The 14,573-nt window shown below is 40.5% G+C and overlaps 1 protein-coding gene across 1 annotated transcript in view; it reads left to right on the top strand.

The window, feature by feature from the left end:
• Positions 1–13,469, top strand: part of sdc2 (syndecan 2) — a 154,886-nt gene extending 141,417 nt beyond the window's left edge. Inside the window, exons 3-5 of the mRNA XM_028817242.2 lie at positions 4,437–4,594; positions 6,417–6,570; positions 11,701–13,469. Coding sequence (XP_028673075.1) covers positions 4,437–4,594; positions 6,417–6,570; positions 11,701–11,864 — 476 coding nt within the window. The 3' untranslated portion in view covers positions 11,865–13,469. The remainder of the gene's footprint in view (positions 1–4,436; positions 4,595–6,416; positions 6,571–11,700) is intronic.
• Positions 13,470–14,573: the final 1,104 nt, after the last annotated feature.

Raw genomic sequence — 14,573 nt, 5'->3', positions numbered from 1 at the left:
TCCAACATTCAACAAACTGAACTCTATAAGAGAGCTGCTGCCATCTGAGGACAGGCTTCTGACAACGGCAAATAATGTGAAAAGCACCTACTGTGGTTGTCGACTCTCTGTCTGTCCATCCGTTCTTTTATTTTATGTTCATCATTTTCAAACTACTCTGATTTCTAGTCTGTTTTTAAGAAACCTCTACTCAGTTGGGCCCTTGAGCCAGGCCATTAACCTGCAATTGCTTCATACTGGGTATGATGTTAATCTGCCTCCAGCCCTGCAAGCAGGTCCTCCATTTTACAGGGAAAACATCGGGGCTGGTGGCAGGATTGGGTCTCCTGCCACCAGCAAAAACCTCACACTGTTCCAGTGTGGTCACTGGGTCCCAATCCAGGTGTGTTATGGGTGTAGCAATGTGCTATCAGCACAGTCTCCCAATCTATCTCTCTCTCTCTCTGTGTCTTTATGTGTACTCAGTAGGTAATTAGTCATTTGTAACGCGTAACGGGAGCCAGAAGAAGAACATGTGTATTTGTATCTGTGATCTTTGAAGTCACTCTGCTCTGTGCCTGCACTCAGTAAAGAGGGCTATACAAAAATAAACTGAACTGAATGTTTTCATTGAAAACCAAGTTTCCCAATAAGGGACAATGGGGACATTTTTCATCTTTCTTTATCTTTCGGTTTGATGATTAAATCATGGAGTTCTAACAAGTGAAAGTGAACACTGCAGAACCGGAGTACACAAGGAGAGTAAATAATTTTGTCCAGAAATAATAATAATAATAATAATCCTGGCACCAAGTGTTATCATTAGGATTAGATGTGATCTCACATCTGGCTTGACATTATAAATTTATGGATGGATTTTAAATTGATATCATCCATCATCGCACTCCCAATCTTTGGCTTGTCTCAGCTGCTTTTTGGACAAACAATAAACTTGGGAGAAGTCACAGGGAAAGTGAAGAGGATGGGAAGGCTATCTTACTGTACGTCTGCAACTTCTGAGAATGTGGGAGACTGTGAGGAATTTTACACCCATCTACACACCATACCAAGAACACCCACTTTTTTTTAGCTCAATCCCCAACCTCTCATGTGGTTCAACTGCTCATTTAGTCAACATGCTGCATTTTGAGAGAAGATGAGATGTTTCTCTGGCATTGTGTCACTGTGGATGAAATGTCAAGGATTGTATTTCAGTGCCTGTTTATGCAATAAGCGTCTAAAGGGATCACTCAAAGTGTTAGACGTGGTTTTATCCCCTTGACCCGATTTATGCCTCACCACAACATGATCACAGAGGTCGACAGAGAGTTCCTTGGACCTCATGGTTTGGTTTTTGTGCTGACATGCAGAGTGAATTGTGGACCTTCTTTTCTAAATGATGTCCAATCAACTCAGTTCGCTACAAGTTCTCAACACGTCTCAAGGAGAATTAAACAAAACAGCATGAACATGAGCACAATTTGGAATACCACAGCAGAGGGTCTGAATACTCATAGAAACGAGTGATTTCAGTTTTTGATTTGTCATTATGGGTTATTAAGTGTAATTTGATGGACAAACATGGCAAATGTATCCACTTAAAATTAAATTGACAAACCAATAAAGTGTGCACAAAGTGAAGGGGTCAGAATACTTTCTGAATCCCCTGTAGAAATGCATGGGTACAGTACTTGTAATTTATAAACAAAATTAATAATAGTAAAACAGACGTGTTGATCAAAAAAAAAATTAAGCACGCCAAAAGTATTAAGGTTTGTTTTTAAAAAATGCTGTTTTCAAGCCTCAGAAAACACATTTGGGAGTAAGGGTTAAACTAAGTACTTTGCATCTGATTTCAAACAAAACTAAAATTGTGTTATTATTCAAATGGGCTTTGTGAAGCTATGTGACTCTGAACTTCATGATTCACGAATCAACAACAAACTAATCTCTCTTGGTGCCCTAAAATAGGAGGGCAATACGTAAAAAATTTAATTTCTGCATGGTGTGACCAGAATGCATGCATATCCCCTTAAATGAATGTCCTCAATGTGCTCTTTAATCACAATGTCTGAAGTGTCTGTTTTGTAACTTTAAACTGTGAAGCAGAGGGCTAAATCAATAAAAATGTGTCTTTGTCACAAACATTAATGGAGGGCACTGCATAAGACGCTACCAGTACTACCAGTACAGTATTATGGTAAAGGCTAAGTGTAAACTATAAGCATACAACCTGAGGGTATAGAAAAGAAGGAAACGTACTGTACACCTGCCAAAAACCAAGTTGGGATGGCAGCACTAATAAAGAGAAACGAAAATGTTCAACTGTCTAAAGTACGTTTTAAAGTTTCCCTCCAGGCCCCCCTGCCTTTTAGCATTTGGTAACACTAACCAGAGAACAAATTTCTTAAAAATTGGCAACATAAAAAAAAACACCTTCAGGCTATGAATCAAAGTAATCAGACTCAGTGTGAAGCTTCCCTGTACAAAGTAGGATTTCAACACGAAATTTACTGCGGCCTCTGGTTGGACTACTTTTTGTATTTCTCTTAACGTCCAGGCATTTTATTGCATGTGCTTAGTTAACATGTGAACAATGCAGATGGTCCAGCACAGGGTAGTCTTTGTTTTTCTGCCACTGTGGTTTTATTGTTCTCTTCTTGTGTAATATGGTGGCTATAAAACATATTCACCCCCTTGGAAGTTTCGCATTTTATTGTTATACCTCACTGAGTTTAACTTGGCTTTTCTTACATTGATCAACAGAAAACAGATCTCTGCAGAGTGGTCAAAATCAGCGGTTTTCAACCTTTTTTGATGTGTGGACCGGCTGAAGTACGAGTAGTTTTTCATGGACCATTTTGGTTGAAATTGAAGGTTGGAGTACGGAGGTGGGCGACTGTTTTTACATTTTATGGCGAGGAGGATCCCCCCTGCTTCAAGTGTTCAGCTTTACTTATCATAGAGCCAAAGGACAAGGGAAGGGTGTGAGGGGATCCTCCTTGGAATTTCATGGCTCTGTATTTACTAACATTGAATCGGAGACCCGTCCCCTTTTGGAGTGTCGAGCATCATCATTTATTAGCATTAGATCACGGGTTTGGGGTTGTCCTCCTTGGAGTTTTGATCTTCCATATTTAATAAAGTATAAGATCAGGTGGGGTAGGATGAGGGAGTCCCTCTTGAGTTCTTGAGCATCTATATTTAATGGTAATACATTTATGAGTGGAGAACGTTGCAGACCAGCAGTTGGGAATGACTGGGTTAAAATACCTGACTTGTGTGATTTTCTCGTACCAGGAAAAATATTTTAAAGACTGATGCTGATATGAGAAACACTGGTCTAAGCCAATTATAGATATAAAACACAAAATAATTGATTGCATAAGTATTCATTTAATATGGCACATCTAAATCATCCATGGTGCAGCCAGTTGGTTTTAAAAATCACAGAATTAGTTCAATGAAGATCACCAGTCTGTGGTTTCTGATGATTATAGTACAAATGCACCTAAATGTGGAAGTACCAGCTTGTGGTACTAGTATGGTGGTCTAAACCACAAAATGGCGACAATCATCAACACATCTAGCAACTCTGTGAAAAGGGGATTGAGAAGCACAAGTCAGGGAATGCAGATGATGAGATGAAAATCTCTATAGTTAATATCATTCATGAACAAATGGAAAGAGTATGGCACAGCTGGAAATCTGCCTAGAGTGAGGCATCCACAAAAACTGAGTGATCATGCAGAAGACGACAAGTGAGGGAGGCCAACGAGAGACCTATGAGATCACTGAAGGAGTTATAATCTACAGAGGCCAACACTGGAGTGGCAACTGTTGATGTGGTGCTTCACCAGTCACAGCTTTATGAGAGAGTGGCACAGACAAAGCCAATTTAAAACAAATACAGTGGCGTCTCTGTTGGGGGTTTACAAGATGGCACATGGGAGACACTGAAATCAAATGGAAGAAGGTTCTATCGTCCGACGAGACCAAAATTGAGCTTTTTCTCCATAGGTGTAGGCCAAACACTACACATTATTAAAAACCCTCAAAACGAGAATACACACATTTGGCGTCAACCCATTAAAAACCACGTATTCCATCACGGAGCAACCCAGGGGGCTTCTTCGTAAAACACAAGGTGTGAATTCTTATGAGATCAGTTACAGTATATTGTGTTTTAGATCTGTAATTTATTTAGATCACTCTGCAGATGTCAGTTTTCACTTTCGCATTAAAGACTCTTTTTGTTGATCATTATCAAAAAAGCCAAATTAAATCCACTATGATTCCATGTTGTGTAACCATAAAATGTGAAAACTTCCAAGGGGGTAAATACTTTTTTTTTTTATAGGCACTGTATGTACATTAAAGTTTTAGCTTTGAAGAAGCCTTGCACTCTTGTCTATTACGCCTGTTTACTGAGTCCATACTGCTCTTTCCTTCTAAAGGCAGCGACGTCGTCGTTGAAGAGGTGGACACTGTGAGAATACCTAATTTGTTTCCAAAGATGCAACCGACCAGGGACTCAACTAAAGTCTTCACACCAAAAGTTGAGACGTCAACAGCCAAAGCCAAAATGATTCCGAAGAAGCCTACCAGAACAGAGGTATAACTTCTGGATCATTTAACATTTTTGTTTCAGGTAGTAGATTTTGGTGGTAGTTGTTGTTTTATTATTGTCATCATATATCAAGTAAAGTGAAATTCTTACTTGCACGTCCAACCAATGTGCAACATATCAGCACTATCCTGCACCATTATAAATGAGGTGTTAAAATAAAGAGCTTAATTTTAAACAATAGAAAACACAAATCGGCTTACCTGATGTTCTCCTTCTTGTTTTTGTGCACCCATTACATGACCATACTCAGTGCTATTGCCTCACAGCTCCAGAAGAAGAGAAAAGTAACAAGAATAAAGTGAATGGAATTCATAAAGAGACATCCACTTTAACTAAAATTTCATTTTATTTAATAGGAAAAAAAAAGAAATCCACTCACCTGATTTTCTAATGCCTTTCATATATTTCTGCCGGAGCAAGTGAATTTCCCCCAGGCTTTCATTAGATGCAGTAATCCGAAGTGTTAAATAAGCGCTCATGCACTCGGGATCCATTAGATTGATGTCCCGAGCAGAGTGTGTTTCTGTTTTGTTATACTTCATAATATTACAGAAACATCCATTCTGTATAACTTAGTAGAAGAAAATGGGCATTAAGGTAGACAGTGTGGCCTAGCAGTTAAGGCTTTAGACTTCAAACCATAAGGTTGTGGGTTAAGATCCCACTACTGACACCACTGTTACCCTAAACAAGTCACTTGACCTGCCTGGGCTCCAAATGGAAAACCAAAAGAAACATAACCAATTGTATCTTAAACGTATCCGTCCCCCGTGGCTTCACCCACGTATTGGTGAAACAGGACAGTTGGGAGGGCCCTGCACGGCTCCCCACTCCTGACGTCACGCTTCCTCCTTCCCTCAGCCCACAGACTCTGTCTCGGATTAGCGCAAATATATCGCTCTTGCAAGTGAACAATGATTCTTAGCGTGATAACAGAACACGCAAAATCGACCGGAATGTTCAAGCAAATTATAGGAAAAAACCCAATGTAAATCTGTTAAGTAGTTCTCTCATTCGCTAGCTAAGCAGATGTAAGGTATTTATAAATATATTTATAAATATATTGAATTTTATTTATATATATATATTTTTATATATATATATATATATATATATATATATATATATATATATATATATTTTTTTTTTTTTTTTTTTAATTTATTTATTATTTCATCTTATACAATTTCTTGTATTAGGAATTTGTTAGTTTTCGCATACCCCTTGGGGTCAGAACGCAGGGTCAGCCATTGTACAACGCCCCTGGAGCAATTACAGGTTAAGGGTCTTGCTCAAGGGCCCAGCAGAGTAGGATCTCTTTTGGCAGTGACGGGGATTCGAACTGGCAACCTTCTGGATACCAGCACAGATCCTTCGCCTCAGAGCCACCACTCCGCCCCTAAATATATATATATATATATATATATATATATATATATATATATATATATATATATATATATGTGTTGTAAATTGTCTTGGATAAAGGCATCAGCCAAATAAAGAAATGTAAAAGGGGTGAAGGAAAATATATCAAATATTGTTAAATTTAGTAAAATCAAAACGCAGAATGTGCAAGAACGTTGACAGAGCCAGCACTGCTGCATTTTACCCTTCCATCATTTGTAACTGCTTGTAGAAGTATCAGCATCAACAGGACTAGGGCCAGAGCTGTCAGATATGTGCTGCAAAATGTGTCAACTTCATGCTAGAATGTTTACCATGAAGTTTTCTGGTCATTTTTGAAATTTGCCAAAATGGATGGACTTGATGTTCTTGTGTGTATCATATGCTTATTAACCCCTAGCAACCAGATGTAATCACAGAAGAAGGCCGCAGTTCAGATGACCTCATTAGTACAACTAGCAAACCGTCTAAGACAGCAAGCGGCAATGTGAACACAGATGTATCTGCAGAGAAACATCCAGAAAGCCTCTTCCAGAGAAAAGAAGTCTTGGCAGGTATGTCTCAAGGAGCCGTGACGTGGAATTCCTGCTGGTTAATTTGACATTTTTATTTAAGGTGGCATTTCAACCTTTTTGTTGTTAAAATCACAGAGTTGGAGTTTTACTTCTGACCTTGGCCTTATGGTGTGAGTTTAAAGGAATACTCTCCCAACAATGATGTTTTCTTGATGTATTGATGTATTGTAGCAATTTCTCGGATGGGTTTTTTCTGTTTTTGCAGCTTAAGGATGGCTTCTTTCACCTGCATGGAGAGCTCCTTTGACCGCATGTTGTCTGTTCACAGCAAAATCTTCCACATGCAAGCACCACACCTCAAATCAACTCCAGGCCTTTTATCTGCTTAATTGATAATGACATAACGACGGACTTGCCCACACCTGCCCATGAAATAGCCTTTGAGTCAATTGTCCAATTACTTTTGAGCCCCTGAAATGAAGGGATTGTGTTCAAAAAATGGTTTAGTTGCCTCACATTTTTATGCAGTCGTTTTGTTCTCCCCACTGAATTAAAGCTGAAAGTCTGCACTTCAACTGCATCGGAGTTGTTTCATTTAAAATTCATTGTGGTGATGTACAGAACAAAAATTAGAAAAAAGTTGTCTCTGTCCAAATATTTATGGACCTAACTGTATATTAGATAAATTGTTTGATCTCACTGATTGTTGAGTTTGTTATTGATGATGGTACATCCAGTCTGAGATCTAATTCCCAGGTCAGGAAGTTTATCTAGATAGATGGAAAGAAAGAAAATTAGTTCATTCGTTCATATGTTCTAACACACTTTATTTGTCCCCAGGGGGTAATTTGGCTTTTTACTAGAGCTCTTTAAACAAATGCATACATAAATAGATGGATAAACAAATATAAATATACACACACTATATGGCCTGAACGCACACCAGAATCACTAAAAAGCAATTCAAAAGAAAGACCAGACAAACTTCTGCTTTGGCAGTGCCAGTGAGGCATTATGCTGACATATTGCTGCTGGTATAAAGGAGCCCCATAGTGTTCCTTGACACACTTTATCTGAATAATTTGTTGTCTGAAAGTCCCCAGTGTTAGTTTGTCACACAGAGGATGTGCAACATTAGTCATAATGTCACTCAGTTTTGTTAAATTTTCTCCTCCACTGCTACCACCAGGGGGTCCAGAGAGTACCCCATCACCTGAGCCTGCCCTTTTAATTAGCTTTTTAATTCGGTGTTTCAGACTCCTTGGAACCCTTTAGTATAAAAGAAGGGTTTAGAAAATGAATGATTGCTGTGAATCTTGTTTGGCTTGTGGTGGTCCAGAGCCTGCTACAGTAAACAACAAGAACGCATACTGAAGGGGGGCATCAGTCAGTCTAATATAAATTTACATTTGGGCAGCATGAAAAGCCAACTGACCTGAAAACCCGGCTTTGTCCTATGGAAAGAACCATACCTGAACAGAGGGACAACATGCAACTGCCACCAAAAGGGGCTCCAGCTTAGAAATGAACTGAACAAGCAGCACCAAAAGGCAGCCATGCCACCTGTTGCCTAATCCTTTTATACACAGGTAGCTACTAAACACGCACAGCTGCAGTCGCTTGCTTTTGTCTTTTCTAGTTTTCCATCCTTGAATGCATCACGTAGACTTCCACAAGTTCTCCCTGCGCAGGCAGCCCCCTTTAAGAATCGAAGCGGTTAATTAATCGCAGGCTCCTCTCCTTTGTATCTCCATCATGATGCCGTTGATTAACTTCTCATAAATGCAAAAACAATAGCTGCTCGAGTCTAATTTCCATTTTTATTGTGCTGAGCTCAAAAGGAGCATAAAAGCCTCAAGTTATCTACTTCAAGAAAGCTGAATAAACCGCCATGAATGTAATGAAATGATTTTTTTTTTATGCTTACTAATTGCATGACTAAACCTTAAAGATTTGACAGGGTGCACTCTTACATTTTGCTGAAGAGATCTCTACGATTGTTACAGATGAGCTGCTTTTAACTGGAGGAAAAAAAAGTGTCATTTTTAACTCATAATGTGCAAAACTGGGACGTGTGTACCCCAAAAGAACAAAGGCTGTTATTGCAGCAGAAGGCTTCACGACGAAGTATGGAAGTGTAGGGCTTGAATATTTGAGCAGACGCTGACTTTCAAGTTTCTCTTTTTCTGTTAAATATCTACAGGAATGTGATTTATTTGGGCTTTGGATATGTATTGTTGTAGCATAAGAGTTCACATTAAAAATACTGAATTGTCAAATATGTATACAAGTGTTCTGTCATGCAGAAAATTAGGATGACTTTCAAGAGGATTGAGTACTTTGGCATGCCACCATATAATATGTGACCTGCAGTAAAATGGAGTCCCTGAATTGGGCTGAGGGGGATTTCAGAATGTTATCAGTAATCAGACTCGTCACTCTTGGTTATGTGGCTCGGCACAGAATCGTGTCGTCCAGGGCACATTTCAGGCCCCTTTGCTGTTGCATGGTGGACGTCTCTTGATTTGATGACCTTGACTTGATGTGTGTGTATACAGTCACATACAGTGGTGCTTGAAAGTTATGAACCCTTCAGAATTTTCAATATTTCCTGCACAAATATGACTTAAAACATTATCAGATTTTCGTACACGTACTAAAAGTAGATCTGAAGAATCCAGATAAACAAATGAGACAATAAATATCATACTTGGTCGTTTATTTATTGAGGAAAATCACCCAGTATTACATACCTGTGAGTGGCAAAAGTGTGTGAACCTTTGCTTTTTGTATTTGGTGGGACCCCCTTTAGCAACAATAACTGTAACTAAACATTTCCTGTAGGCCTTGATCAGCCCTGAGCATCGGATTGGAGGACTTTTCGCCCATTACTCCGTACAGAATCAGCTCAACTCGAGGATGTTGCTGGGTTTCCTCAAATGAACTGCACGCATCAGACCCTTCCACGACATTTCTATTGGGTGAAGGTCAGGACTTTGACTTGGCCATTCCAAAAACCTTTATTTTATTCTCTTTCAGCCACTCTTTGGTAGAAAGACTTGTGTCCTTGGGGTCGTGGTCTTGCTGCATGACCCTGTTTCTCTTGAGACGGAGTCCACCGACAGCTGTCCTGACATTTTCCTTTAAAATTCATTGCTATAATTCAGAATTCATTTTCCCGTTGTCACAGACGTGCACATGGGAGGCAGCAGGGGGGTCTAGTTCATGCTGAAACGCAGGTACAGGGGGTAATTGGGTGTATTTCTCCCATTCTTACAGGAGCAGTAAAGCCTAGTCCTCTTCCGGCTTCAGACCACGCCCCCTGATGACCTCAATTCCGCTTTCCCTCAAGACGACCCGCCTCCTCCTTTCCTTCAGCCATAAAAACCCACCACTTTTGCTCCGGAGTCGGTCCTTGTCGGTAGCCCAGTCTCGACAGACTACTCGGCGGAGTATCACACAACTCTTTTTTTCTTGGACCGAGTCCTCCAATATATGGTGTGGATCCCCAAACCTTTTTCTTTGCATTTGTCTCTCATTACACCGTCCATAATGGCAAACAATCCTGGCCCAGGCGCAGCAAAGTAGGCCCAAAGCATGATACTTGATACACGATACCAGTTTTCACAGATGGGATGAGGTTCTCGTGTAAGAATGCGGTGCTTTTCTTTCTCCAACCGTAACTCTTCTCATTTGAACCAGAAAACTCTATTTTGGTCTCATCTGCCTATATATAATGTTACAACAATAGCTTTCAGGTGGATCCACATGCTCTTCAGCAAACTGTAGACGCGAAGCAAAGCAGTGGCTTTCTGTTTGCAACCCTGCCATGAACAGCACTGTTGTTCAGTGTTCTCCTGATGGTAGACTCATCAATATGAACATGAACATAAACATGGAAGTGACCCTTGGCTCTTTTATGACCTCGCGGACAATTACATGCTTTGCCGTTGAAGTGATCTTTTCTTGGTCGACCACTCCTGGGGAGAGGAACAATCATCTTAAACTTTGTCCATTTGTACACAATCTGTCTAACTGTGGATTGGTGCAGTCCAAACTCTTTAGTGATGGTTTTATAGCCCAATGAGCACCAAGAACTCTCTTCTGAGGTCCTCTGAAATGTTCTTTGTCCGTAGCATGATACACTGTGTCATAAGCACGACAAAAAGCCAAAGGTTTGGGGCAGCCACCCATATATTGTTCCTGGCTGCACTGGATAATTGTACGGTACTGATTTGTACAGGTTCGAGTCCACAACTGGACTGATTTGCTGGCACAAAGATGGCGGCTTTAAGGGAGAGTAGAGGAAGTGACGTCATCACTGGGGCCAGAACCGGAAGTGGTGTTGCTGGGGCCAGGGCTGTAAGTGATATCATCAGTAGGGGCGGAACTGGAAGTGACGTCATCATTGCGGCCAGAGACAGAAGTGGTGTCACTGGGGCCGGGTGTGATGTCATCAGTAGGGCCAGAACTGGCAGTGATGTCGTTGGAACTGGAAGTGACGTCATCACTACAGCCTGAGCCGGAAGTGGTATCGTTAGAACCAGAAGTGACGTCATCACTGCGCCCGGAGCTGAAAGTGGCCAAGCGGGATTTCCCATAACTGGTCTGCAGAGAAGTGAGAGAAAGAGTTGGTGCACTCCACCACCCACTGGTCTGGCATGGAATTACTCTCATTCAGGCCCTTTAGCTGCCTCCCCGGCGCACGTGTGTGACAACTTATACTGAACAAACGTGTTTGAAGATGAAGCCCTTGATAGAACCCTAAACAGGGTGTCCATTCACAGCTGATTGTCATCATATTGACTACGCCTGACTCGAATCTCCCCTTCAGATGACCTGCTAGCTTCTCGTACTGTTTGCCACTCACAGACTCGTCATACTGGGTGATTTTTTTTTTCCTCAATAAACAAATGACCAAGGTATGATATTTTTGTCTCATTTCTTTCGCTGGATCCTTTCTCGATATCTACTTTTAGGACTTGTGTGAAAATCTGGTGATATTTTAAGTCATATTTATGCAAGAATATGGAAAATTCTGAAGGGTCGGCTAACTTTCTAGCACCGCTGTAAGTGAAGTAAAGTGGAACTAGAAATCTGAAGCTCGAGAACAACAATACCTAAGTGCTTGTCGGGCCCGACTAACTGGACTTTTCTTTTCTCCCACAGCTGTCATTGCAGGTGGAATCATTGGGTTCCTGTTTGCAATCTTCCTCATCTTGCTGCTGGTGTACCGCATGAGAAAGAAGGACGAAGGCAGCTACGACCTCGGCGAACGCAAACCATCGAGCACCGCCTATCAGAAGGCTCCTACCAAGGAGTTTTACGCGTAAAACAAACGAGAAAAAACAAAACACAAAAAACTGTGCAGGGTCTCTTATAGGAGATTAAAGAACTTTAAATAAAAATAAACACAACGTTAAAAAGAGCTTTCGCATAGAGTAATGAAGACCGTTTTTTTTTTTTGTTTTTTTTACCCTTTCCTTAAAAAGTCAAGATGGTGATTTTAACGCAAGTCCCAACGTATTTAAATATTTCATGTATTCTTTGAAAGGCTGAAGACTAAGACAGAATATAAAAAAAAAAAAAAATCGAACAGTCGGAGTGGTGCATCTCAGAAGCCATTCGTTTCTCCTGACTGTTTTATTTTTTTGTTTTTCTTTAAAGTGGTACGTGTAAAAAGACAATGGAGATTGAATATAATTGTTTTGTATCTGTCCTGTTTTTTTTTTTTTCTTGGTACTTATTTTTTTTTTTTTTTTTGGGTTGGGGGGTTGTTCTTTTCATTTGTTCATAGCATGTCGCAAGGTGTATTTCTTTAATTTATCTGTTTTTTCAGATATTAATTGCCTTTTTTTTTTTCTTTTCACTAGTCTTTCACGGTGCAATTTTGTCATCCACGGGAAAAAAAAAAAATATATATATATATATCAAATAACATTGAATTGGCGGCACGGTGGCGCAGTGGGTAGCGCTGCTGCCTCGCAGTTGGGACACCTGGGGACCTGGGTGCGATTCCCGGGTCCTCCCTGCGTGGAGTTTGCATGTTCTCCCCGTGTCTGCGTGGATTTCCTCCGGGCGCTCCGGTTTCCTCCCACAGTCCAAAGACATGCAGGTTAGGTGGATTGGCGATTCTAAATTGGCCCTAGTGTGTGCTTGGTGTGTGGGTGTGTTTGTGTGTGTCCTGCGGTGGGTTGGCACCCTGCCCAGGATTGTTTCCTGCCTTGTGCCCTGTGTTGGCTGAGATTGGCTCCAGCAGACCCCCGTGACCCTGTGTTCGGATTCAGCGGGTTGGAAAATGGATGGATGGATAACATTGAAGTGTAAAAGTAATTTCTCCCTAGAGGTGCTTTGTAACCTTTTGTTCTCTTCTTTATTAAAAGTAGGAGTCCCACTGTGCTCTCTCTTTCTCGGGTAATGTAGCTTGTGACGCATTGGCCGCAGCAGCATCAAACGTACGAATTGGTCCTGACCGCAAAATAAAGTGACGTCTGTTACCGACTTGGCAACTCTTCTGATGAGGAGGACTTTGATGTAAGCTACTGACACGCCTAAGGAAACCCAAAGACTTTTTAACAGTATTCTTAAAGAGAGTTCTTATGGCCACAGTCCTGTCCCTTTTCCAGTAGACCTTTATTTTTAATTTTTTGATTAGAGACTGAACAAATATGGATCCAGCTGCTTAAAAGTACACATATAAATATATATATATATTTACAAATGTTTTAAGCCTTTGAAGTGCCTACCATTCTGAATTGTGCTTGTTTTGAGAGATTTCTGTATAACAATGTATTACAATGATTTTTTGCTGGCATTTTATAAGCACAGGCAAACTGTAATGGTAACTTTTGTAGTCTTAAAAAAAAAAAAAGAAGCAGACAGTATTGTATCTATAATTTCAAACACACTACTGAATAAACATTGTGGCCTAATACTAATACAGCTTTTTGTCTTTTCTCTTTTCTGTCTGTGTGTCCAGATGACATGAATAGGCCTTTTATTTTGTTTTGCCATGTGAACAGTGATCTCAAATCATGTTGCCCGATCACCCCTTTTCATACCAGGGCGGGCGTCTTCTCCAGGTTCCCAAAATCGAGCAGCTACTGACTGGGCAAGGTAGGATCCAGCATGAGTCGAACGCGTAACAAAAGAAATTTCTCAGTCCAGTAAAGGTTCTTTTGAAAAAGGTGCAAAAATTATTACACACGCAGAATAAAAGGGGGAACAAAAAGGTTTTTTTCTCTGTTTCATTCCAGTCTTAGTTTTCTTTCTTTTTTCTGAACTTCAAGGTTGCGTTCTTTCTCAAAGGCAAACTTGCACAGGCCTCCCTTAGTACATTCAGTGCGTTCTGCACGTATGTACGGTACGGTTTGAAAGTGTTCGCCCTCCAGGCCTTACCACGTGCAAGGCAGATCATAAACTGCAACTGAAATAATATTGAGTGGTCCATTTGTAATTTAGTTTGTGGGAGTCGTAATAGAACCTCCCATAATAATAATACATTTTATTCATATAGCGCCTTTCCCATGCTCAAGGCACTTCACAGAGTTTAAGAAAGAACGGCAGGATATACAGTATATAACATTGTACTAAACCAGATAAATAAAGAAGAGTAAGATAGTAAATTCAGAGAAAAGCCTAACAGACGACATAACTGATGGTCTCGCACACACACACAGGTTACATGAGCATCTTGACAGAGAGGTCAACTGAGAGAAGGGTAATAAAGTCAGGTAGAGCTAAAAGCCTTCCTGAACAGATGAGGTTTGAGTTGTTTTTTAAAAGAATTCATGGAGTCAGCTGATCTCATTAATTTCGGTAGGTCATTCCAGAGTCTGGGCGCTATACAGCTGAAGGCCCTGCTGTCACCCATGGAGTGTAGATTAGTGTGTGGGATCAGATTCAGAGGACCTTAGTGGGCGGACAGGCACATAGTGATGGAGAAGGTCACTGATGTAGTTTGGCGTGAGGTTATCTAAGGCTTTGTAGGTTATTAGTAGGATTTTATATTCAATCCTGTAAGACACAGGGATCCAGTGAAG

Source organism: Erpetoichthys calabaricus, chromosome 13 (genome assembly GCF_900747795.2).
Source record: "Erpetoichthys calabaricus chromosome 13, fErpCal1.3, whole genome shotgun sequence".
Lineage (NCBI taxonomy): Eukaryota > Metazoa > Chordata > Cladistia > Polypteriformes > Polypteridae > Erpetoichthys > Erpetoichthys calabaricus.
Note: the sequence above shows the minus strand (reverse complement) of the source record. Positions and strands in the feature narration are given on the sequence as shown.